Here is a 26,803-nt window from a genome sequence, read left to right as displayed (position 1 = left end):
AAATTGAACATGATATTCTTTTAAAATGTTTGTGCTTTCAGATAAATATTTTATCAGCTCAGCACATGAATGTGTGACGTAGTTTTTCTTATCATAGCAGACCAGAGGCACAAGAACTTCTGGCTAGAATCTTAAAAAACATTCACCTTCCTTTTCATAAAAACCACATTCATGGTTTGTGATTTTAAACTCTAGTAAGTGATTAGTCTGACCTTTCAGGCACACTGGGCTCTTTGATTATTTTCCCTGTCAATTTGCTACATTCCTTTCCTGAAGACAGTGACCGATATTCGGGTTCCACGGCTGCTGACCAGTAGCTTATCCAAAGTCATCACTGTAATATATTTGAGCCGAAAACACAAGAATATAATAAATAGGAAGCCATACAGCCCCTCAAGCCTGTTCCGCCATTCAATAAGATAATGGCTGAACTTTACATCAACTCCACTTCCCACACTATTCCCTTATCCCTCGATTCCCTTAATGCCCAAAAATCCATCAATCTCAATCTATACTCAACAACTGAGCAGCCTCTGGGGTAGAGAATTACAAAGATCAACAACCCTCTGAGTGAAGTAATTTTTCCACATCTCAGTTCAGAATGGCTGATCCCTTATCCTGAGACTACATACATACGAACATACAAATTAGGAGCAGGAGTAGGCCACTCGGCTCCTCGGGCCTGCTCCGCCATTCAATAAGTTCATGGCTGAACTGATTACTCCGCATTCCTGCCTACCCCTGATAAACTTTCACCCTCTTGCTTATCAAGAATCTATCTACTTCTGCCTTAAAAATATTCGAAGTCTCTGCTTCCACCACCTTTTGAGGAAGAGAGTTCCAAAGACTCACGACCCTCTGAGAGAAAAAATTTATCCTCATCTCTATCTTAAATGGGTGACCCCTTATTTTTAAACAGTTACCCCTAGTTCTAGATTCTCCCACAAGGGGAAACATCCTTTCTACATCCACCCTGTCAAGACTCCTCAGGATCTTATATGTTTCAATAAGTCGCCTCTTACCCTTCTAAATTTCAGCAGACACAAGCCTAGCCTGACCAGCTTTCCTCGTAAGACAACCCGCCCATTCCAGGTATTAGTCTAGCAAACCTTCTCTGAACTGCTTCCAACGCATTTACATCCTTACTTAAATAAGGAGACCAATACTGTACACAGTACTCCAGATGTGGTCTTACCAATGCCCTGTATAGCTGAAGCATAACCTCCCTGCTTTTGTATTCAATTTCCCTCGCAATAAACAATAACATTCTATTAGCTTTCCTAATTACATGCTGTACCTGCATACTAACCTTTTGCCATTCATGCACTAGGACACCCAGATCCCTCTGCATCACAGAGCTCTGCAATCTCTCACCATTTAGATAATACGCTTTTTTTTATTCTTCCTGCTAAAATGGACAATTTCACATTTTTCCACTTATACTCCATTTGCCAGATCTTTGCCCACCCACTTAACCTATCTATATCCCTTTGTAGCCTCCTTACGCCCTCTTCACAACTTACTTTCCGACCTATCTTTGTGTCATCAGCAAACTTAGCAACCATACCTTCAGTCCCTTCATCTAAGTCATTTATATAAATTGTAAAAAGTTGAGGCGCCAGTACTGATCCCCGTGGCACACTACACATTACATCTTGCCAACCAGAAAATTACCCATTTATGCCGACTCTCTGTTTCCTGTTAGCCAGCCAATCGTCTATCCATGCCAATATGTTACCCACTACACCATGAGCTTTTATTTTTTGCAATAACCTTTGATGTGGCACCTTATCAAATGCCTTCCGGAAATCTAAGTACAATACATCCACCGCTTCACCTTCATCACAGCATGTTTAACTCCCTCAAAGAACTCCAATAAATTAGTTAAACATGATTTCCCTTTCACAAAACCATGTTGATTCTACATGATTACCTTGAATTGTTCTAAGTGCCCTGCTATAACGTCTTTAGTAATAGCTTCTAACATTTTCCCTAAGACAGATGTTAAGCTAACTGGCCTGTAATTTCCTGCTTTCTGTCTCCCTCCCTTTTTGATCCCTACTTCTATACTCTCCAGTCAGGGGGAAAACAGCCTCTCAGCATCTACCCTGTCAAGCCCTCTAAGGATTTGATAGAGTTCAATGAGATCACTTTTCATTCTTCTAAACTTCAGAGCAAATAGACCCACAGGGGAGGCAGTAGCGTAGTGGTAAAGTTGCTAGATGAGTAACCCAGACCCTCAGGCTAATGCTCTGGGGACATGGGTTTGAATCCCACCAGTGGTTTGATACAACTGAGTGGCTTGCAAGGGTATTTAAGAGTTAACCACATTTCACATGTAGGCCAGACCAGGTAAGGACGGCAGATTTCCTTCCCTGAAGGACATTAGTGAACCAGGTGGGTTTTTACAACAATCGACATTGGTTTTATAGTCACCACTAGACTAGTTTTTAATTCCTGATTTTTTATTAATTGAATTCAAATTCCACCATCTTTGACCTAATGCTCATTGACACTCAGTTTGGGTTCCACCAGGGCCATTCAGCTCCTGACCTCATTACAGCCTTGGTCCAAACATGGACAAAAGAGCTGAACCCCAGAGGTGAGGTGAGAGTGACTGCTTTTGACATCAAGGCAGCATTTGACAGAGTATGCCATCAAGGAGCCCTAGTAAAACCGGAGCTAATGGGAATCAGGGGGGAAACTTTCCACTGGTTGGAGTCATATGTAGCACAAAGGAAGATGGTTGTGGTTTTTAGAGGTCAATCATCTCAGTCCCAGGACATCACTGCAGGAGTTCCTCAGGGGAGTGTCCTAAGCCCAACCACCTTCAGCTGCTTCAACAATGACCTTCCCTCCATCATAAGGTCAGAAGTATGGATGTTCACTGATTATTGCACAATGTTCAGCACCGTTCGAGACTCCTCAGATACTGAAGCAGCTCATGTCCATTTGCAGCAAGACCTGGACAACATCCATGTTTGGGCTGATAAGTGGCAAGTAACATTTACGCCACACAAGTGCCATCTCAAACAAGAGAGAATCTAAACATCTCCCCTTGATGTTCAATGGCATTACCATTGCTGAATCCCCCATGATCAACATCCTGGGGGTCAGGCTACAGGAACAGGTCAGAGGCTGGGAATTGTGCGGTGAGTAACTCACCTCCTGACTCCCCAAAGCCTGTCCACCATCTACAAGTCACAAGTCAGGAGCATGATGGAATACTCTCCACTTGCCTGGATGAGTGCAGCTCCAACAACACTCAAGAAGCACGACACCATCCAGGACAATGCAGCCCGCTTAATTCGCACCCCATCCACCATCTTCAACATTCATTCCCTCAACCACCTGACTCACAGTGGCAGCAGTGTGCACCATCTACAAGATGCACTGCAGCAACACACCAAGGCTCCTTATACAGCACCTTCCAAACCCTTCTAACACCTAGAAGGACAAGGGCAGCAGGTATGTGGGAAAACCACCACCTGCAAGTTCCCCTTCAAGCCTCACACCATCCTGACTTAGATCTATATCACCATTCCTTCACTGTCGCTGGGTCAAAATCCTGGAACTCCCTTTCTAACAGCACTGTTGGTGCACCTACACCCCAAGGACTGCAGCGGTTCAAGAAGGCAGCTCACCACCACCTTCTCAAGGTCAATTAGGGATGCACAATAAATGCTGTCATAGCCAGCAAAGCCCACTTCCCACCCCCCCCCCCCCAAAACGAATGAATAAAAAAAATTCTACTCAATCTCCCCTCATAGAACAACCCTCTTGTCTCAGCAGTCAACCTAGTGAACCTTCATTGCACTCTCTCTAAGGCAAGTATATCCTTCTTGGGTAAGAAGACCAAAATTGTACGGAGTACTCCAGCGGCTCACCAAACCCCATATAATTGCAACAAGAATTCCTTACTCTAATACTCCAATCCCACTGCAATAAAGGCTAACATACCATGAGTATTGCTGAAAATAGAGACAGTTTGTCAAAGCTTTTTGTCTTGCACACATCAGGACAATTTGAAAGAACATCAATGTAAGGGAAAGCAACAAATTTATACTGTATAAGAAGAGAGTGCTGATTGGTTGGCAAGTGGACTCGGATTGGGAGAGGTGTTGCTTTGGAGAATGCACCAATATATGGTGACTGACATTTAACTGCCAAGCTTTGTTTGAAATTTAAACCAGGCAGCTTGACTCTGATTGGAATGAACCAGTGAATGGCTGACACTTATTTTGTTTAGCTGAAACAGGTGCAATGTGTGTACATGTTTCTGTCTTCAAAGAACAGGGCCCTGTGTATTAAAATATGTCAGGCTAATTGGCCTATAGTTCATTGTTTTTCTCTCCCTCATTCCTTGAATAGCTACCTTCCAATCCATGGGAACTGTTCTAGAATCTAGGGAATTCTGGAAGATCAAAACAAATGCATGCACTATCTCTGCAACCAACGTGTTTAAAACTCTAAAATGTAGGCCATCAGATCCAGGGGATTTGTCAGCTTTTAGTCCAATTAATTTCTCCAGCATTTTTCTTTAGTTCCTTACCCCGATTAGACCCTTGGTTCCCCACTATTTCAAGACACCAGCAATGGCCGATTTTGCACTCCTCTGCCAATGAGCTCAAATCGTTGCACCGGTTCCATTTGAATGAGGCTCGAGATCCAATATGTGGGGAGTCTCGGGCCTCGCTATTCAGGCACAGGAAATGTTAGTAACTGCAACCTGCAATTTTATTCGCCAACGTGCAATCAAATAATTAATCCCGATTATGGTGAACTGAATACATAGAATGTCCACTACATTTACTGTTTCAGATGATAGAAACATTTCACACAGTTTGTCACTCCCCAAATCTGTTCTTTCCCAGAATGCTGCAAACTAGCCAATAATTATGCTGATCTTGCACCGGCCATTTTGAAATACATGAGAATAGCACGGATTTATTTGTGTCTAATGTGTGTTTCATGTCTGTTACTAAATGGATCTGTTATGCAATAATTTTAAACAGATATATACACAATTACTTTTAGTGATTGGCTTCCTTGGGAAGAACCCTGTAAATTGATTTTTTTAAATCACCCTCCCAAAAAAACCTATTTACACAAGAAGCGCATCCAAGTTCTTGCATTGTATTTACTCCAAGCTCACATGTCTCTTTATTATTCTATTTTCACCTGTTTGTGAACATTTATTTTATCTTTCTTCTTGTTCTATTGCTCAAAGTAATTCTATAATGTCACTACAAATACGTCTGCCAAATGATAATTTGAAGTACTGTGATGAATTTTGATTTGCATAATCGAGCAATGGATGGCCTTCAAAAAGGAGATGGTTCAGATACAGAATAGACACATTCCAATGAGGGGGAAATGAAGGGCATCTAAAGCTAGAGCCCCTAGATGACTAAAAGATATAGAGGTTAGAATGAGACAGAAAAAGAAGGCTTATGACAGTTGTAAAGTTCATAATACAGTAGAGAACCAAGCTGAATATAGAAAGAAAGAGCAGATCTGGAAAAGATAATGAGAATAGATTCACGGCTAACATAAAAGGGAATCCAAAAGTATTTTATAAATACATAAATAGTAAAAGGGTAGTTAAAGGAAGGGTCAGACTGATTAGGAACCAAAACGCAAATATTTATGTGGAGGCAGAGGGCATGGCTGAAGTACTAAATGGGTACTTTGCATCTATCTGCACTAGAGAAGAGAACACTGTCAAAGTGGCGGTAAAGGAGGAGGCAGTAGCAATATTGGATAGGATAAAAATAGATTTTTAAAAAGGAGGTATGTAAAAGGTTGGCAGTCCTCAAAGTAGAAAAATTACCTGGTCTGGTTGGGAGGCATCCTAGGTTACTTAAGGAAGTAAGAGTCCTCAATCTCCTAATTCTCCTTGGGTATGGGGCCAGTGCTAGAGGACTGGAGAATTGCAAATGTTGCACCCTTGTATAAAAAAGGGAGAGTGATGAACCCAGCAACTATAGGCCAGGCAGCCTAATGGGTTAACTTTTAGAGACAACAATCTGGAACAAAATTAATTGGCATTTGGAAAAGTATGGGCTAATAAATGAAAGTCAGCACAGATTTGTTGAAGACAATTGTAATTGACTAACTTGACTGAGTTCTTTGATGAAGTAACAGAGAGGGTTGATGACAGTATTGCAGTTTTTGTTGTGTATATGAACTTTCAAAATGTTATGGCCAGGTGAGGAAGGGGTCTCAGGCTCCCCCTTTGACCCCTTCTCTAGTTTGACCGCAACAGGGTTTATCCTTTTATAACAGTGCTTGAACTTACCCCTTGCTTGCTCCTGTTCCCGTAATATAATTGCCAAAGAACCAATCAGACAGTTTTCCTTGAGTTTAAACAAGAAAGATGTAAGATTAAATTCTTATCACTCTAAACTGGTTAAAATTATTAAAATACGCTACGCATTCCTGCACACATTCACATGAGAGTCACACACACACACACACACACACACACACACACACACACACACACACACACACACACACACACACATTACAGAGGGTAAACAGCTTTGGTGGTTGGAGTAGAGTCTGGAATAAATGGAATTTAAATATAGTTTATTGGTCCCAGAGTCCTCAGTTGAAATCGTAGTCCTGAAGTCCTCGTTGGGCAACGTCCACTGTTGCGGGCTTGCTTCTCAGGCTCCAGAAGGCAGAAGAGGGGGTTTGATCCTTGTCCCCTAGCTGTTGTCTGTTGTTGTCTGTAGGCTTTGAGGCTTTATCAGTTGCAGCGGGTCTTCTCTGGATCTTTATTGGAGAGAGAGAGAGAGCTGCTGCCTGGATGACTTTTCAGTTACCATTGTCTGCTTTCTTTCTGACAAAGCTTGAAGCCTCCCGCAAGCTGCACAAGCAATCACATGACATTACCAAACCTCTTTGTGGTTTTAATGAGGTCCTTCTGGAATGTTCTCTGAGATTCAAGACTCTACCACCACCCCCCCCCCCCCCCCCCAAAGCTGTCCAGTCACAGTTGGTGGGATTGGCTCTTTCAAAGTCAATAGGTGTCAATGGCCCCTGACGATCGCATTGATAAGGCCATTTCAAGTAATTTAATCAGAGAGCACCCCATTGTTCTGGCTAGATTGAGTCAGTCATGTTGTCTCCAGTCTAATCTGTTGATGTCTCAAATGAAAATTGCAGTGTCCATCTTGGCTGCCAGTTTACTCTTTAGAAAGGTTATTTGTAAGAATTTCCAGTAAAAGTCTCAGACAAGGTTCCAATTGATGGAATTAATATTTCCCATTTGGCATGTAGGATTTTCATGACAAAAAGTCATTTGACAAATTACCACACAATAGACTTGTTAGCAAAATTGAAGCCCTCGAGATTGTGCTAGCATGGATACAAAATTGGCTAAGGGACAGAAAGCAGAGAATAGTGATGAACTGCTGTTTTTCAGAGTGGAGGGAAGTATACAGTCGTGTTCTCCAGGGGTCTATGTTTGGACCACTGCTCTTTTTGATATATATTATTGACCTGGACTTGGGTATACAGAGTATAATTTCAAAATTTGCATGTGATACAAAACTCAAATGTAATAAATAATGAAGAGGATAGCAACAGACTTAAGGAGGAGATAGACTGGCGAAATGGGCAGGCACATGGCAGATGAAATTTCATGCAGAGAAGTGTGAAGTGACATATTTTGGTAGGAACAATGAGGAGAGACAAATGAACTAATTGGTACAATTTTAAAGGGAACAGAAAGATCTGGGGATGTGCATACAAAATCTTTGAAGGTGGCAGTTGAGACATGAAGAAAGCTTTGAAAAAAGCATATAGGATCCTTGGCTTTATTAATAGAGGAATAGAGTACAAAAGCAAGGAAGTTATACTACACCTTTACAAAACATTGGTTAGGCCTCAGTTGGAGTGTTCTGGGTCCACATTTTAGGAAGGGTATCAAGGCCTTGGAGAGGGTGCCGAAGAGGTTTACTGAAATGGTATCAAGGATGAAGGACTTCAGTTATGTGGAGAGGCTGGAGAAATTGGAGTTGCTCTCCTTAGAACAGAGAAGGTTAAAAGGAGATTTGATAGAGGTTTTCAAAATCAGGAATGATTTTGAAAGAGTAAATAAGGAGAAACTGTTTCTAGCGTCAGAAGGGTCAGTCACCAGTGATTGGCAAAAGAACCAGAGGCGACACGAGGAAACATTTTTGTTTCACACAGCGAGCTGTGATCCAGAATGCACTGCCAGAAAAGGATTCAAAGCAGATTGAATAGTAACATTCAAAAGAGAATTGGATGAATACTTGAAGGGAAAAAGTTTTCAGGGCTATGGAAATAGAGTTGGGAATGGGATTAATTGGAAGGCTCTACCAAAAAGTTGTACTGGCACATTAGGCGGGATGGCCTCATTCTGTGCTATATTGTTCTATGGTTCTAACTAGAAGGATAGGATGCATAACCTTAAAGTGGCAGCTGATGGTGAGAAGGGCCCTCCCTGTCAGATCCTTCCTGCATGCCCCAGAGTCTCACCGCCTCCACACTGCCTCTGAGGCTGCTGCGGTGGGGAAGAGACCGTCATTCACCTCCGTCTGGAATGTCCCTTTGCAAAGCAGGCTTGGCGAGAGATGCAGTGTTTTTTTGTCGAGGTTCAGCCCAAGCAGCTCCGTAACACAGGATTGAGTGCTCTGCGGCTGTTCCCGGGGAGGCACACTGAAATAAACATCAACTGCTCCTGGAGGACCATTAACTCAGTGAAAGATGCTCTTTGGTCTGCCCAAGACTTGCTGATCTTCCAGTACAGAGTTGTCAACGACCAAGTGTTGCAGACTGGCACATTCCAGGGTCCAGGACTATGTGCTGAGGGATGCACTAAAGCTTGGGGCAGCTGCTGCAAAGTCTCAATGGGGAAAGGCCACCGTCTAAGGCACTCCTGCCATAGTATACCGAGGGGCTGGAAACCATGTAAAACCCATTGGGCTGTGTGCATCACAGAATATTTGACATGAAATGCAAATGTACATTGTAAATATAACCTGTAATGGCAGGTGTAATGAGGCATCTCATATACTGTATTGAAAGAAAATTATCTGATTTTCACTTTTTATAATGTCAAATTTGAACTGTTATGTAATGTAATTTTACAAATTTTATGAATAAAGTATATTTTTTAAAAAACCTTAAAGTGGTAGCTGAATTATTTCTGAAACCCGGTTCATTTATTCCCTGTCTTCCAACACCTCCACCGCAACCCCCCCCCCCCCCCCCCCCCTTTCATTTGAAGACCTGGTTTAGTCTTGATTTCCTTTGTGCAAGACCACAAGAAATTGACTATATATTATTAATACAATACTTTGAAAAAAAAAAGTCAGTTGCCAGCATTCGCCAGAGCTGGCGGGCAGCCATAAAGACAGGGCTAAATTGTGGCGAGTCGAAGAGACTTAGTAGTTGGCAGGAAAAAAGACAGAGGCGCAAGGGGAGAGCCAACTGTGCAACAGCCCCAACAAACAAATTTCTCTGCAGCACCTGTGGAAGAGCCTGTCACTCCAGAATTGGCCTTTATAGCCACTCCAGGCGCTGCTTCACAAACCACTGACCACCTCCAGGCGCGTATCCATTGTCTCTCGAGATAAGGAGGCCCAAAAGAAAAAAGAACTTTGAAAAATATATAATGCTTTGACTTAACTAACATGAGTTTCACAGGTAGTGCTGGAAATACTCAGCCGGTCTGGCAGCTTCAGTGGAGAGAAAAGCAGAGATAACGGCCAGAATTTTATGCCACCCCAGCGAGCCGGATGGTGACTGGGGGGGTGGCGTAAAATTGAGCAAGAGGCTCCGTGAGGCCTTCCTGGCCCGCTCCCGCCTCTGCCCCACTTTACGTGGGCCGGGGGTGGGGGGGTGAGGGGGGCGAGAAATGGGCCGCCCGCCCCAGGCCAAACAAGGCCCTTAAGTGGCCACTTAACGGCCATTTAAGGGCCTTCGCTTGGCGCACTCTAATGACGTCAGTGGACCGCTGTATTGTCAGGAATCACTGTTTTATTTCAGATTTCCAGCCTCCGTAGTATTTTGCCTTTATTTTATGGGTTTTACAGGACTTTTCAATACACACAGAGATCTGTTGTTAATGGGAGCTGCAATAACTTACAATAAAGATGTGAGTCCCAGAGAAGACCAGCTGATTATTTTGAGGATCTACAACCTGACTGTGGGCGAGTGTCTGGAGAGCAGCGGTTCAAACCCCGGGAAAGCGCTCAGTCGGCCACTCGTCCGCCTGGCGTGTCACTCTCTGGCGGCTGGGGACTCCCTAAAGATGAAACGGTGAGAATCGGAGGCAGGGTGGGTCGGCCGGTGAGATTCGGAGGAAGGGTGGGTCGGCCGGCGGGCGGTGAGAAGCGGCGGCGACGGAAACAGGCTCAAGGGTCGGTGCTGGTCTCTGGTGACGATGCTTTCTGCAAGTGTCAATAAGAGGCCGGGACCGGTATTATAGCCGCGGGCGGCCAGGCCCCGGCCTTCACTACAAGATGTTCTCTGGCTGAAACCCCCAAGCGGCTTTTTCCGGGTAACCAGGGAGAGATGGTGAGCTGGGTAAAAGGCAACAACAAGTTGATACTCCGCATGAATTAGCAGCCAAGGCTGAGAATATTTTTTTTATTCGTTCGTGGGATGTGGGCGTCTCTGGCTAGGCCAGCATTTATTGCCCATCGCTAATTGCCCATTGAAGGGATTTAAGAGTTAACCACATTGCTGTGGGTCTGAAGTCATATGTAGGCCAGACCAGGAAAGGATGGCAGATTTCCTTCCCTAAAGGACATTAGTGAACCAGATGGATTTTTTTAACAATGGTTTCATGGTCACCATTAGACTCTGTAAAATACAAGACGGATTCCCAGGCTAGGCGGAAGTTCTTTAATGTCGGAGTCTGGCTCCCATCCATCCACTGTAAAATTCCGGCCAATATTTAAGGTCAGTGACCCTTCATCAGAACTGGCAGAGCCAGAAATGTAATAGGTTTTAAGCAAGTAAAGTGGGGGTGGGAAAGAGGTAACAAAAGGGAAGGTGTTGATAGGACAAAGTCATAGAGAATAACTGACCAGAAGGTCATGGAGCAAAGGCAAACAGTATGTTAATAGTGTGCTGAAAGACAAAGCGTTAGCACAGTGAGGGTGTTAACTGACAGAAAACTGAAGTTCTGAAGAAGGGTCACTGACCTGAAACATTAACTCTGTTTCTCTCTCCACAGATGCTGCCGACCTGCTGAGTATTTCTAGCATTTCTTGTTTTTATTTCAGATTTCCAGCATCTGCAGTATTTTGCTTTTATTTTAGAAAACTGAACAGCCTGGCCCCATGCACAAACATGAAAAAAGTGGGTAGGCAAAGTAGAAATAAACTAGACAAACTAAAATAAAATAAACGCACATGAAAAAGAAAAAAATAACTAAAAATAAAAAGGGGCCTGTCGTGCTCTGAAATTATTGAACTCAATATTCAGTCCGGCAGGCTGTAGTGTGCCTGGGCATCTGGATTATTAAGCCACCGCGGGGAAAATACTATTTATTCTGCGCCCTTGGGTATCCAAACCCAAATTAGCAGCATTTAAAACCAGTAAATGGTGTTACATAAATAAATTAAAGGTCATGCGAGAAAGTTAATTAATTTTTCATTGCTTATTAATGGAGTACACCCTTGGTTGTGGGAGAAACTTTACAGAAAGATTTAAAATATTTATTTAGAATATTTTTCACATTTTATTTTAAATACTGAGTGCAATTTGACAAGTTTTTAAATTTCTCAAAAGTCACTTAAAATTATCAGTACATAATGATAGTGGGGGCTTTAGGCTATTTCTGACCTACGGTCTTTTCTTTTTCTAACAGGCGACTGAAATAACATTGCTGAAGCTGCTGTGGCATTAAATCTTTGCAGAACATTTTATTTCATCTGAGTTACAAATGTACAACGTTTTACAATTTGTGAAGCGGAAATTGTATCCCTGCAAAAGCCTTAACAAAATTTTGTATCCACAATGTAGCCAGATTCTGTCAACAGGACCTATAAAGGTATGGTGTCAATGGGTTCTTCATAAAAGATATCACAATGTGGTCAGAGACCAGCCTTGCTGCACCTCAAGGACAGTATGCCTCCATGGAGATGCTGGGAAGAACTTTAGGTTGGATGACAAGCAGCATGTATCCTCTAATGAACAGAATTTTTCAAAACATTTGAACAACTGTAAAACTGCCGAACAGATCTTTAAACTGCTGAACTCTTCAGTGTCCATCACAGACACAATGGCGGCTGCCACCTTGCTTCGAATATCAGAGGTTGAAAAAGATGGAAATGGACTGAGGAACCCTTCAGTACTGCTGGAGAATGAGACTTTTAAGGCATTGTGCTTCCAGTTTGAGAACAAATCTCTGAGGCTTAGCAATGCAGGACTGGTGACTGCACTGTATGCATGCGTGCAATTGTATGTAGACCCACAGAGCACTCTCATGGTGCGGCTACTGTCAGAAAGTCAGGAGCGGCTCAACAAAGGACAGATGTTCATTAAAGATTTGTGTTTGCTGGGCAAGGCCTTGCTGGACTTGGAGGGCCCAGGATGTGGAATCCTTAAGCAAATAATGGAGCAAATTCAAGGACAAAAAATGGATGACTGGACCTCTGAAGAGATAGCAATGATTTATAACTTACTGGAGGCTGGTGTGGGAGAAGGAGGAAATTACCAACAGCTACTGAACAAACTGAATCCCCACACCCTTCATTTAGCTTCCAGGCTGGGTCGTAAAGCCAAAAGTGACATACTCAATGCGATGGTTGTCCTCAAGCAAACTCAAGCAATTCCTTTGGTAATTAATCTGTGTAAACATTCAGTGAGACATGTTCCTCATTTCTCAGACCAGGAGCTCATTTTGGTACTGAATGCCCTAATGTACTTTGGACACAGTGACAGGTTTTTCACTGATGCTCTGGAGCGAAATGTCCCCAAAAAAGCCTTTGTCATGCAGCCAGAAGCAATCAGCAAAGTGATGCAATATTGCAGCCAGCGGCGGATCCTGTCACCACCCATATTTGGTGCGGTTGCTGAGAGTTTTGTTTACAATTCAGACAATTTTACAACTAGAGAAATTGCCTTGCAAATTATGCCGTTTGGCAAGCTGAATTATCTGCCTTCAAATGCAGGTCAGTTCTTTCGAAAGGTTGAAAACATATTAAGGGGACGATTTTCACAATTTCAGCCACGTACCCTGCTGAATCTCCTCCATTCGTGTATATTAGTGGAACGTTTTCCTGTGAATTTTGTAGCCAAAATCTTTAGTCCCTACTTTCTGCAACAGCTGGAAGGTGAGATGACCTGTTTAATTATACCAGTTATCACACCATATATACACTGCTTGTGAAGTGGAAACAAAGTGCTCTTTTAATAATTTGTTTCATTGCAAAATAGTAACTTGATTCAAAGTTACAATTTGATTGTTGGATTTTTGAGCTGTAATATTTTGAATTTATTAGTTGTTGAATCACATTTACATTGGTTCCAACACTGAGATTATATTCAGTTGGTTCAGATGCATAGAAAAATTAGGAACAAAATGTTTGTGTGCTATGTGCTTTGAGCCGATAGTGTAATTTCACACTGATTAAAAGATTGAGTGCTATGCCTCAGTTCACTCCTAATGTATCTACTTTTGACTCCACTCTCTTCAAGCCTGGCTTAATCTATTCATATGGTTAAATTAATCGCTCCCATCTTTTATTGCAATGCACTTGCTAGCTGATTTTGAAGGGAGAGAGTAATTTTGACAGTTGTGCCAAATTTTGACAAATATGTTTTATGATGCTTAGAGTTCCAGACACACTGGAAGTAGAGTACTCCTTTCTTGGGAAAGAGAAACCAGCAATGGAGTTAACTAAGCTTTCTGTTTGAAGTATATATACATTGTTACAGTGGTTACATGTAGATTAGTGATAATTAGTCATCTTTTTTTAAATCAGCAAAAAGTAAATTCATAGAGAACAATGGATGCTTAGAAGTGACTGTGTTGCCATATCTAGTTGTAGGGTTTAGCTGGCGCCATAAACATCAAAATTATAGGTGCATTTTAAATTAATTTTATTACTACACATTAGGACTATATGTAGTGAAAACTAAATGCTTTATTTACAATGGGAACAATCAATCTGCAACATGGTCGGTTGAAACTCTTAAAGGCATAGAGGGAAGGGATGGAACAGAAAGGATATACTTACCATCGAGGGAGTGCAATGAAGGTTCACCAGACTGATCCCTGGGATGGCGGGATTCTCCTATGAAGAGAGATTGAGGAAACTGGGCCTATATTCTCTAGAGTTTAGAAGAATGAGAGGTGATTTCATTGAAGCATACAAAATTGTTATAGGGCTCGATAGGGTAGATGCAGGTAGGATGTTTCCCCTGGGGGGGCGGGCATGGCGCGGTCTAGAACCAAGGGACTCTCCGAATAAGAAGTAGGCCATTTAGGACTGAGATGAGGAGGAATTTCTTCATTCAGAGGGTGGTGAATATTTGGAATCCTGTACCCCAGAGGGCTGTGGAAGCTCAGTCATTGAGTATATTCAAGACAGAGATCAATAGATTTCTAGATATTAAAGATATCAAGGGATATGGGGATAGTGCAGGAAAATGGCATTGAGGTCGAAGATCAGCCATGATCTAGTTGAATTGCGGAGCAGGCTCAAGGAGCCTGCTCCTATTTCCTATATTCCTATGAGCTAATTGAGTGTTTCTGAGTGGGAGTAAAATAGCAAGAGAAATATGCTGTTACGTGGTACTTGTTCAATATCACACAGCAAATTACTGACCACTAAGGCCCCATGGTTCAGTCCTTGGTCTACACTGAGTTATGGTGATTGTTCAGGTGCTGCAGTTGGCCTCAACATGCTTGAGTTGGGGATGGATAAAACTGAACAAGGTTTGTGGATCTCAGATGAGAATAACATTAGTAATGGCTATGATCTCCCCAGTATTCAGTAACCTGCTGAGGTTCACTCCCTAAGCTTGCATATAAATAATGGCCATTTTGGCAAGAGGGCACCTGTGAAACTAGCAAGTAGTCAGTGCCTTCAGCAAGGAAGGGGGAAAAAAGAGGAACTCTAGTCTTCCTCCCTTTCTTCCCTGCAAACATTGAATGTAGAATACAGAAATAGGCCACTTGGATCAACAGGTCTATGCTGGTATATATGTTCCACTCAAGCCACCTCCCACCTCTCTTCATCTAACTCCATCAACATATCCTTCTATTCCTTTCTCCCTCTAGTTTCTCCTTTAATGCATCTATACTATTTGCTTCGAATACTCTATGCGGCAGAACATTTCACATTCTAACCATTTTCTGGATAAAAATAATCTCTCCCAAATCTCTCTTTTGGATTCTCTAGGTATGTAAAAAGGAAACGTTTGGCTAAGACAAATGTAGATCCATTACAGGCAGTGTCAGGAGAATTTATTATGGAGAATAGAGAAATGGCAGAGAAGCTAAATGATTACTTTGTGTCTGTCTTCACTGAGGAAGGTACAAGAAATCTCCCAGAATTAGAGATCCAAGGGGTATGGGGGAATGAGGAATTGAAGGAAATTAGTAATAGTAAGAAGGCTGTATTGGAGAAATTAATGGGGCTGAAGGTTGATAAGTACCCAGGACCTGATATTCTACATACAAGTGTGTTGAAAGAGGTAGGTATGGAGATAGTGGGTGCATTGGTGATCATCTTCCAAAATTCTACAGGTTCTGGAGTAGTTCCTGCAGATTGGAAGTCGCAAATGCCACCCCATTGCTTAAGAAGGGAGGGAAAGAGAAAACAGGGCATTACAGACCTGTTAGCCTTACATCAGGAAAATGCTAGAATCTATTCTAACAGATGTGATAAATGGACACTTGGATAATTATGATCTGATTGGGCATCGTCAACATGGATTTATGAATGGGAAATCATGTTTGACGAACCTGTTGGAGTTTTTTGTGGGTATTACTAACGGAATTGATAAAAGGGGAGTCGGTGGACATGGTACACTTGGATTTTGAGAAGGCTTTTGATAAAGTCCCCACAGGAGGTTGGTTAGCAAAATTAAAGCACATGGGATAGGAGGTAATATACTGGCATCGATTAAGGATTGGTTAAAAGGCAGAAAGCAGAGAGTAGGAATAAACGGGTCATTCTCGCATTGGCAGGCTGTGATTAGTGGGGTACCGCAAGAATCAGTACTTGGGCCCCAGCTGTTCACAATATATATCAATGATTTGGTTGTGGGGACCAAATGTAATATTTCCAAGTTCGCGGATGACACAAAACTAGGTGGGAATGTGTGTTGTGAGGAGGATGCAAAGTGACTTCAAGGGGATTTGGACAGACTTAGTGAGTGGGCATGAACATGGCAGATGGAATATAATGTGGAAAAATGTGAGGTTATCCACTTTGGTAGGTGGAATAGATGTGCAGAGTATTTCTTAAATGCTCAGAGATTAGAAAGTGTAGATGTACAAAGGGACCTGGGTGTCCTTGTCAATAAGTCACTGAAAGCTAACATGCAGGTGCAGCAAGCAATTAAGAAGGCTTGTATGTTAGCCTTTATCACAAGAGGATTTGAGTGCAGGAGTAGTGAAGTCTTGCTTCAATTGTATGGAATCTAGGTTAGACCGCACCTGGAATACTGTGTGCAGTTTGGTCCCCTTACCTTAGGAGGGATATTATTGCCATAGAGAAAGTGCAACAACAGTTCACCAGACTTGTTCCCGGGATAGTGGGACTGTCCTATGAAGAGAGATTGGGGAAACTGCGCCTGTATTTTCTAGATTTTTGAAGAATGAGAGGTGATCTCATTGAAACCTACAAAATATTTTAAAGGGATAGACAGGGTAGATGCAGCTAAGATGTTTCCCCTGGTTGGGGAGTCTAGATCCAGGGGACATAATTTCAAAGTTAGGGAGAAGCCATTAAGGACAGTGATGAGGAGAAATTTCTTTACTCAGAAGGTTGTGAATCTTTAGAATTCTGTACCCCAGAGGGCTGTGGAAGCTCAGTCATTAAGTATGTTTAAAGCAGAGGTTGACAGATTTCTAAATACAAATGACATAAGGGGATATGAGGATAGTGTGAGAAAAAGGCATTGAAGTGGAAGATCAGCCATGATCATATTGAATGGCAGGGCAGGCTCAAAGGGCTGAATGGCCTACTCCTGCTCCTATGTTCCTGTGTTCCTATTTATTAGTGACCTTCTTATATTAGTTCTGGTCTTGCCCACCATTGGAAGTATCTTCTCTATGTCTCCCCTTAATGACCTCAATCAGGTCACTCCTCAGTCTTTTCTAGAGACAAGAGACCCAACCTGTTCAATCTTTCCTGATAGGCCACAGAACAGTTTGTGACCCTTTCAGACCTGAAACATTAACTCTTTTCTCTCTCTACAGATGCTGCCAGACCTGCTGAGCATTTCCAGGACTTCTTGTTTCTTGTCCCCCTTTCAGCACCCTCCCACCCCTCTGGTGTGGCCTGATTGCTGCTTAAAGACCAGAGGTGAAAGTGACCAGACCAGTACTTCAGCCCCATTTGGCTGGATCAAACAATTCCTTAATTAATTGCTTCTTTATTACAGATCATTTTGTCTCTAGCATTCTTTTGTAAGCCATGCAATAGCCAATTTAATTAAATCACAAACTGCTATAAAGAATGGCTGGACTGAACACTTGGCTGATTCAACATGGAGTATACCACTCTGCTTCATCTACCAGCTAAATTCAATCCTATTTAGAGACTGCAACTCATTAAAACAAACAAATTTTGAACAGGAGCAAGAGCAGTGGAGAGATGAAGGCTGAAAATTTCTTCTATGGGGGACAGATTTTATCCATGTGTAATATACAGCACTGTACAATTGATCAAACAGCTTTAGTTTTTTTTATTTGTTCGTGGGATGTGGGCATCGTTGGCTAGTCCAGCATTTATTGCCCATCTCTAATTGCCCTTGAACTCAGTAGCTTCCAAGGCCATTTCAAAGGACATTTAAGAGTCAACCACATTGCTGTGGGTCTGGAGTCACATGTAGGCCAGACCAGGTAAGAACAGCAGATTTCCTTCCCTAAAGGACATAAGTGAACCAGATGGTTTTTAACAACAATCGACCATGGTTTCATGATCACCATTTGACTAGTTTTTTTTAAATTCCAGTTTTATTAATTGAATTCAGATTTCACCATTTGCCATGGTGGGATTTGAACGCATGTCCCCAGAGCACTAGCTGAGCCTCTGGATTACTAGTCTCTCTTTCTTTCCCTCTCTCTGTCTCTCCCAATTTGTGTCTCTCTGGCCCACGAATCTCTCTGTGCCCGAATGTGTTCCTTTGTCTGTTGCACCAGTTTCTGTCTCTTTCTCTGCCTCTTGCTCACTCTCTTTCTGTATATGTGCCCTTCCCATTTCTCTCTGTCCTAATTCCCTTCTCTGCCTCTCTCAATCTCAGTCTTTCTTCATTCTCCTCTGTCCAATCTGTGCTTCCATCTATCACCCCAATATCTATTGCGCCAGTGATCCAATGTGTCTGTGGCCCTGTAAAAAGCAAACAGTGAACCTGATGTCAAGCATCTGCCACCATATTTCCATGATAGCAGGATTGGGGTGATCAGCCTTCCAATTCAAAATGCCTCTTTGTTTCCTCCAATCCTGAGGCCTGACTAATACTGGGGTACAGTCTCACAGCCACAAACTGGCCTCTTGAATATTGCCCATGTGTCCATTCTTCATGTGTGAACCAAAATTTAGGGAGCATCACTAAAGAGTTCAGATTCTGTTTCCAGTTAAAGTCCTTGCAAAGGCAATGCATATAAGCACACATGTCCAGTCGGGAGAAAGAAACATCGAAAGTTGGCCCCTACGCTGTTGATAAAGGATGAGTTCAGTACATTAGTGAGAGCGGATCTTAGATCGAAAGATCAAAATGTAGAATCGGTTTGGCTGAAGCTAAGGAACAGCAAGGGGCAGCAAACATTGATAGGAGTTGTTTGTGGGCTACCAAAGAGTAGTAATGTAGCGCATGGTATAGATCAGGAAATTAGTGCTGCATGTAACAAGGATGGTACAGTAATCATGGGGGATGTCAATCTACATATAGACTGGGTAAACCTAATTAGCACTAATGCTGTGGAGGATGAATTCCTGAAATGCATATGAGATGGTTTTCTAGAACAGTATGTTGAGGAACTAATTAGAGAACAGGCTATTTTAGATCTAGTATTGAGCAGTGAGAAAGGGTGAATTAATAATCCTGTTGTAAAGGAGCCGTTAGAGAAGAGTATTTATACTATCATAGAATTTTACATTAAGTTTGAAAGTGATGCAGTTCAATCTGAAACTAGGGTCTTAAATCTAAACAAAGGAAAGTATGAAGATGTGAGGGGCAAGTGGCTGTGGTAGATTTAGAAACTACATTAGAAGGTATGACAGTAGACAGACAATGGCTAGCATTTAAAGAATTAATACATGGTTTACAACAAATTTACATTCCTTTGAGGCATAGAAACCCAGCAGGAAAAGTGATCCAACCGTGGCTAACATGAGAAGTTAAAGATTGTATTAGATCAAAGGAAGAGGCTTATAAAGTTCCTTAAAAAAATGTAGTAAGTTTGAGGATTGGGAGCATTTTAGAATTCAGCAAAGGAGGACCAAGCAACTGATAAAGCAAGAGAAAATGGAATATGAAAGTAAACTCACGAGAAACATAAAAACATACTGTAAATTTTCTATATGTATTTAAAAAGGAAAAGATTAACAAAGAGCAATGTAGGCCCATTACAGACAAAGTCAGGGAAATTTATAATGGGGAATAAGGAAATGGCAGAGAAACTAAACAAATATTTTGTGCCTCTTGTTATGAAAGTGAAAGTCTTCAAGGGGAATTAGTCAGGCTAAGTGAGTGGGCAAGAACATGGCAGATGGAATATAATGAGGAAAAATGTGAAGTTAGCCACTTTGGTAGGAAAAACAGAAATGCAGAGTATTTCTGAAATGGTGAGAAATTGGAAAGTGTTGATGTCCAAAGGGACCTGGGTGTCCTTGTTCAAAAGTCACTGAAAACTAACATGCAGCTGCAGCAAGCAATTAGGAAGGCAAATGGTATGTTAGCCTTTATTGCAAGAGGATTTGAGTACAGGAGTAAAGAAGTCTTGCTGCAATTGTACAGAGCCTTGGTGAGACCGCACCTGGAAAACTGTTTGGTGTCCTTATCTAAGAAAGGATATACTTGCCAGAGAGGGAGTGCAACGAAGGTTCACCAGACTGATTTCTGGGATGGCAGGATTGTCCTATGAGGAGAGATTGAGGAGACTGGGCCTATATTCTCTAGAGTTTAGAAGAATGAGAGGTGATCTCATTGAAGCATACAAAATTCTACAGGGCTTGACAGGGTTGATGCAGGAAGGATGTTTCCCCTGGCTGGGGATTCTAGAACCAGGGGACACGGTCTCAGATTAAGAGGTAGGCCATTTAGGACTGAGATGAGGAGGAATTTCTTTACTCAGAGGATGGTGAATCTTTGGAATTCTCTATTCCAGAAAGCTGTGGAGGCTCAGTCATTGAGTATGTTCAACACAGAGATCGATAGATTTCTAGATATTAAAGATACCAAGGGATATGGTGTTGAGGTAGATCAGCCATGATCTAGTTGAATGGTGGAGCAGGCTTGATGGGCCTAATGGCCTACTCCTGCTCATATTTCCTATGTTTCCCCCACCCCCCTCAGATTAACTAACTTAGTATTAAATTGGTTCTTGTCTGTAAGGCATTTTGGGTTTTATGAAGCAGTACTTATGATGTCACCTAATTCTTCAATTGGCATAGGTGATTTTAATTTTAGTATTTTTGTTTCTATATTCTACTAACAGGAGGAACTGGTTTAGATAAGTATGTCCTTGCCCAGCTCACCCAGCTGTTCATGACTATGAAACTGGAGTGCAGAACGTACGAGGTATGTAAGATTTTTTTTTTAATTATTTGCCTTGGCTCATTGCAAAACAAATATTTTTCTTGTAAATTGCACATGGTGAGTCAAGACCAAGTTTAGGCTTCAGGTGAAGCAGAGTTCGAGGAAGAGGATTAGTTGGACCAGGGCACATAGACATATTTCAGTTTCCATTTTCAAGTCATACATTCTGAAGGGTTCAAACTTTTGGCCAACTCAGACCACTTCTGGAGGAAGGGATGGGCTTCAGCTGAGCTAAAGAGTGGCATTTGGTCAGTATTTGCTGAAGCAGGGCATCTCACATGAGTTGGATTTCCTGACCTTTCAGCCTGAAAAAACTTTGTGTTGCAAATTGCTGGTATTGTGAGTGTGGTGAAGTCAGCAAGATATTGTAAGACCTTTGTGGGACTAACAATCTATCTCTTTAACTATTTAAATTTAAGGATAGAGAAAGAAACAGAGGAACAATGGAGAAGGAACTAGGGTGAATTAGGTCAAATTAAATACTGAAAGAGAAATAGAGAGGGAAAGAAAAATTGCATTGAGAAAGAGAGGGGAAAAAAGACGCAAAGGAAAAGTAAAAAAAAAATTAAAACATTTAACATTTTAAAAACCTCTAGAAACAATTTACCACCTGCAGGAGTGAGATGCCACAGTTTAAATGTTCCTTGTCTGGCCGCTGAAGTTGAATGACATTGCAGGAACATAACTCTCATCATTAAAAGAGTTTTTGCGTCGTTAAATGCCAGCACCACTTTCTGTGGCAAGTTTAATTAGTTTTAACAGCTCAAATGCAGTAATTTCTTGAAACTCACAGGGAAGTTGATGGCAGCTTCTGGTTATCCCGAGACTTACAGCAGAGTGGCGCAAATCACTCAGCAGTTTGTGGTGATTCACAACTCTTGGCATAACTCTTATTTGCCATAAATTGCTGAGTTCTTTTTACAAACTAATGAAAGCTTGCACATTTTAATTGCTGTTATTTTCCCAGCCAATTCTTACACAATTACATAGAATATACAGCATAGAAACAGGCCAATCATTCAGCCCATGTCGAGCGTTTATGCTCCACTCAAGCTTCCTCCTATCCTTCCTCATCTAACTCTATTCGCTTCTCTCTCATGTGCTTATCTAGCCTCCCCTTAAATGCATCTATACTATTTTCCTTCACTACTCCCTGTGAAGTTCCACATTCCCACCACTTTCTGGCTAACAAAGTTTCTTCAGAATTTCCGATTTGATTTCTTGGTGATCATTTTGTATTAATGGTCTTTAGTTTTGCTCTTCCTCAAAAGTTGAAACACTGTCTATGTGTACGCTATCAAAACTTTTCATAAATTTTTTTTAAAATCTCGATTAGGTTACCCCTCAGCCTTCAAAAGAAAAGAGAACAGCTTGTTCATTCTTTCCTGATGGGTATAGCCTCGCATTGCTCATTGTTATGACCAGGTGCGAAAGGTGTCTAGGGGGTCTGTTACTATCTTCACCTAGTCTTATTGTAACCGGGTTTAGTTTTAATTCTTATAATCCTTATAATTCTTGTCAAAATGTAATACTCACAGTTATCTGTTAAAATTAATTTGCCAATTATATGTCCATTCTGCAAATTTATTAATAGATTCTTGTCATTTGTTGCAGTCATCATCAATACTGACTATCCACCTGTCAACTCCACCCTCAAAATTTGGTGCAATCCCAAATTTAGAAATTACATTTTTGATTCCAAAGTCTAATTTTTTTTAAAATCAAAATACTGCAGATGCTGGAAATCTGAAATAAAAACAAGAAATGCTGGAAATACTCAGCAGGTCTGACAGCATCTGTGGAGAGAGAAGCAGAGTTAACGTTTCAGGTCAGTGACCCTTCTTCAGAACTAGCAAATATTAGAAATGTAAAAGGTTATAAGCAAGTATAGCGGGGGTGGGGCAAGAGATAACAAAGGAGAAGGTGTAAATAGGACACGGTCACAGAATAGCTGACCAGAAGGTCGTGGAGCAAAGGCAAACAATATGTTAATGGAGTGTTGAAAGACAAAGCATTAGTACAGATCGGGTGTTAACAGACTGAAAATTGAACAATCGCAAGTACAAACATGAAAAAAACCATGTGGGTAAGCAAACTGAACAAACTAAGATGAAATAAAATAAAATAAACACAAAAAAAATTTTTTTAAAGGAAGAAGAAAAAAATAACTGAAAATAAAAGTAAAATGGAGCCCGTCATGCTCTGAAATTATTGAACTCACTGTTCAGTCTGGCAGGCTGTAGTGTGCCTAATTGGTAAATGAGATGCTGTTCCTCGTGCTTGCATTGATGTTCACTGGAACACTGCAGCAATCCCAGGACAGAGATGTGAGCAGGGGCGAGTGTTGACATGGCAAGCAACCGGAAGCGCGGGGTCCTGCTTGCAGACTGAGTGGAGGTGTTCCTCAAAGCGGTCACCAAGTCTGCGTTTGGTCTCCCCAATGTAGAGGAGACCACATTGTGAGCAGCTAATACAGTATACTAAATTGAAAGAAGTACAAGTAAATCGCTGCTTTACCTGAAAGGAGTGTTTGGGGCCTGGGATAGTGAGGAGAGAGGAGGTAAATGGGTAGGTATTACATCTCCTGCGATTGCAGGGGAAGGTGCCACGGGAAGGGGACAAGGTGGTGGGGGTAATGGAGTAGTGGACCAGGGTGTCACGGAGGGAACGATCCTTTCGGAATGCTGACAGGAGATGGGAGGGGAAGATGCATTTGTTAGTGGCATCACGCTGGAGGTGGCGGAAATGGCGGAGGATGATCCTTTGGATATGGAGGCTGATGGGGTGGAAAGTGAGGACAAGGGGAACCCTGTCGCGGTTCTGGGAGGGAGGGGAAGGGGTGAGGGTAGAGGTGCAGGAAATGGGCTGGACACGGTTGATGGCCCTGTCAACCACAGTGGGGGGGAATCCGCGGTTGAGGAAAAAGGAAGACATATCAGAAGCGCTGTCATGGAAGGTAGTATCATCAGAGCAGATGTGTCGGAGAGGGAGAAACTGGGAGAATGGAATGGAGTCCTTACAGGAGGCAGGGTGTGAAGAAGTGTAGTCGAGGTAGCTGTGGGAGTGAGTGGGCTTATAATAGATATTAGTAGACAGCCTATCACCAGAGATGGAGATAGAGAAGTCGAGGAAGGGAAGGGAAGTGTCGGACCCATTGTGTCAGCCTGCTGGTCAGCTATTCTCTGTGACCTTGTCCTATTTACACCTCCTTTGTTATTTCTTGCTCCACCCCTGCTTTACTTGCTTAAAACCTTTTACATTTCTAATATTTGCTAGTTCTGAAGAAGGGTCACTGACCTGAAACGTTAACTCTGCTTCTCTCTCCACAGATGCTGCCAGACCTGCTGAGTATTTCCAGCATTTCTTGTTTTTATTTCTAATTTTCTTTTTATTCTTTCATGGGATGTGGGCTTTGTTGGCAAGGCCAGCATTTGTTGCCCATCCTTAATTGCCCTTGAGACGGTGGTGGTGGTGAGATGCCTTCTTGAACTGCTGCAGTCCATCTGGTGCAGGTACACCTACAGTGCTGTTAGGAAGGGAGTTCCAAGATTTCGATCCAGCGACAGTGAAGGTCAGGATGGTGTGTGAATTGGAAGGGAACTTGCAGGTGGTGGTGTTCCCATGTGTCTACTGTCCTAGTCCTTCTAGATGGAAGAGGTTGTGGGTTTGGAAGGTGCTGTCGAAGGAGACATGGTGAGTGAGTTGCTGCAGTGCAACTTGTATATGGTACTCGCTGCTGCCACTGTGCATCAATGGTGGAGGGAGTGAATGTTTAAGGTGGTGGATGGGATGCCGATCAAGCGGGCTGCTTTCTCCTGGCTGGTACCGAGCTTCCTGAGTGCTGTTGGAGCTGCGCTCATCCAGGCAAGTGGAGAGTATTCCATCACACTCCTGACTTGTGCCTTGTAGATGGTGGACAGGCTCTGGGGCGTCAGGAAGTGAACTGTGCGCCACAAAATTCCCAGCCTTTGACCTCCTTTTCTAGCCAGAGTATTTATGTGGCTGCTGTAGTTCAGTTTCTGGTCAATGAGTGCTAGTGGGGGATTAAGCGATGGTAATGCCATTGAATGCCATGGGGAGATGGTTAGATTCTCTCTTATTGGAAATGCCCATTGCCTGGCGCTTTTGTGGTGTGAATTGTTAATATAAATTGTGAACAACAATGGTCCCAGCAGTGATCCTTGTGGAACCCCACTTTCTATCTTCAGCCACGCTGAATAGCTATATCTTACTCCTACTCTCTGCTTTCTGTCTTGCAACCAGCTAGCTATCCATTCTGCTACTCGTCTACTGTTTCTGCATGCTGTGACCTTATTTGGTAGTCAATTATGTGGCACCTTATCAAAGGCCTTTTGGAAATCTAGATAAATTATATCTACTACATTATCCATGTCTACTCTCCCTGTTACCTTTCTCAAAGAATTTAATGAGGTTGACCAAGCAAGACTTTCTGTTTGAAATCCAAGTTGACTATTCACTATCATATTTTTGATTTCTAGATGTTTTTCTGTTTTCTCTTTTTTAGTAGGGATTCAATTATTTTTCCTACCACTGATGTTAAGCTGACTGGTCTATAATTCCCTGGACATTTTTTTTTAGATTAGAGATACAGCACTGAAACAGGCCCTTCGGTCTGTGCCGAACATCAAACACCCATTTATACTAATCCTACACTAATCCCATATTCCTACCAAATATCCCCACCTGTCCCTATATTTCCCTACCACCTACCTATACTAGTGACAATTTATAATGGCCAATTTACCTATTAACCTGCAAGTCTTTTGGCTTGTGGGAGGAAACCGGAGCACCCGGAGAAAACCCACGCAGACACAGGGAGAACTTGCAAACTCCACACAGGCAGTACCCGGAATCGAACCCGGGTCCCTGGAGCTGTGAGGCTGCGGTGCTAACCACTGCGCCACTGTGCCGCCCCTTCTATTCTATCTCCCTTCTTAAATATAAGTGTAACATTAGCTATCTGCCAGTCCTCTGGGACTCCACCTTTTTTGGTGCCATTATCTTTGTTGCTGAAATGAATAAAATGGTTGGGAGAAGTTTAAACTAAGGAAGTGGTGGGAAGAAATAAGGCTATGTTTGCTGACAACACAACCACTAGGTGGCGCAGTACTAGCACATGGGTAAATGCAGCCTCTTCCGCTGAAACATCACTGTCTGCGACGTCTCGGGCAGCTGCCAGTAATAAAGATGGCACTGCTGAATTTATCACAAAAAACAAATTCAACACGAAAATCTCCTTTAATAGTTGCTATCACCGCCTCTACCCCACCGCTGACAGTTGCATGCTCCCTCCTGCCATTGCGCGTCTCTTTGCCGCTCCCTCCTGCGCCCGTCTTCTCTCTGCTCCACCCCGCCTCTGGCCGCTCACTCCCCGATTACCCCACCCCTCCAGCAGCCACTTCCATTCTCTTGGCCACTTGCTCCCATGTTCAGTTGTTCCCTGCTGCGCTGCCTGAAGAAGCAAGGCAGGTCGCGAGGGGTGATGGGGCGACGTGTAAGTGAGTGGCCAAGAGGGAAGCGGCACGGCCTGGAGTGAGCGGCTGGTTTCGGGGGGGGGGGGGGAAGGGGGGTGAAAGTGGTGGACGAGTGGCCGGAGAGCGGTAGGGGGGAACGGGGGAAGCAAGGAGATGGGAACGATCGGCTGAGGGGACGGGGGGGGGAGCAGTGACTAGGTCTGAAGCGGGTGGGGGGGGCGGCGAGCTGGTGGCCGAGGGGTAAAGCAGCCGTTGGGGCGTGCATGGGAGCAAGTGACTGACGGGGGGATGCAGCAGCCGAGGGGGGAAGCGGCCGGTGG

The 26,803-nt window shown here is 42.8% G+C and overlaps 2 protein-coding genes across 7 annotated transcripts in view; one reads left to right on the top strand and one right to left on the bottom strand.

The window, feature by feature from the left end:
• The window catches only part of mtrr (5-methyltetrahydrofolate-homocysteine methyltransferase reductase), a 146,834-nt gene extending 136,236 nt beyond the window's left edge, over positions 1-10,598 (bottom strand). The window contains exons 1-2 of one of the 2 annotated variants that reach the window (XM_068010128.1): positions 10,127-10,598; positions 6,302-6,359 (exon numbers count right to left, since the gene is read on the bottom strand). The gene's annotated coding sequence lies outside the window, so the exon portion shown is untranslated. The remainder of the gene's footprint in view (positions 1-6,301; positions 6,360-10,126) is intronic. The other variant, XM_068010138.1, reaches the window with a different exon arrangement.
• Positions 10,186-26,803, top strand: part of fastkd3 (FAST kinase domains 3) — a 32,829-nt gene continuing 16,211 nt past the window's right edge. Inside the window, exons 1-3 of one of the 5 annotated variants that reach the window (XM_068010190.1) lie at positions 10,186-10,299; positions 11,858-13,325; positions 20,888-20,970. In XM_068010190.1, the coding sequence (XP_067866291.1) occupies positions 11,933-13,325; positions 20,888-20,970 (1,476 nt within the window). In that variant the 5' untranslated portion in view covers positions 10,186-10,299; positions 11,858-11,932. The other 4 variants (XM_068010151.1, XM_068010181.1, XM_068010172.1 and 1 more) reach the window with 4 other exon arrangements.

Source organism: Heterodontus francisci, chromosome 2 (assembly GCF_036365525.1).
Source record: "Heterodontus francisci isolate sHetFra1 chromosome 2, sHetFra1.hap1, whole genome shotgun sequence".
In the NCBI taxonomy this organism is placed as follows: Eukaryota; Metazoa; Chordata; class Chondrichthyes; order Heterodontiformes; family Heterodontidae; genus Heterodontus; species Heterodontus francisci.
The sequence above is the reverse complement of the archived record's forward strand: the minus strand, read 5'-3'. Positions and strand labels throughout refer to the sequence as shown.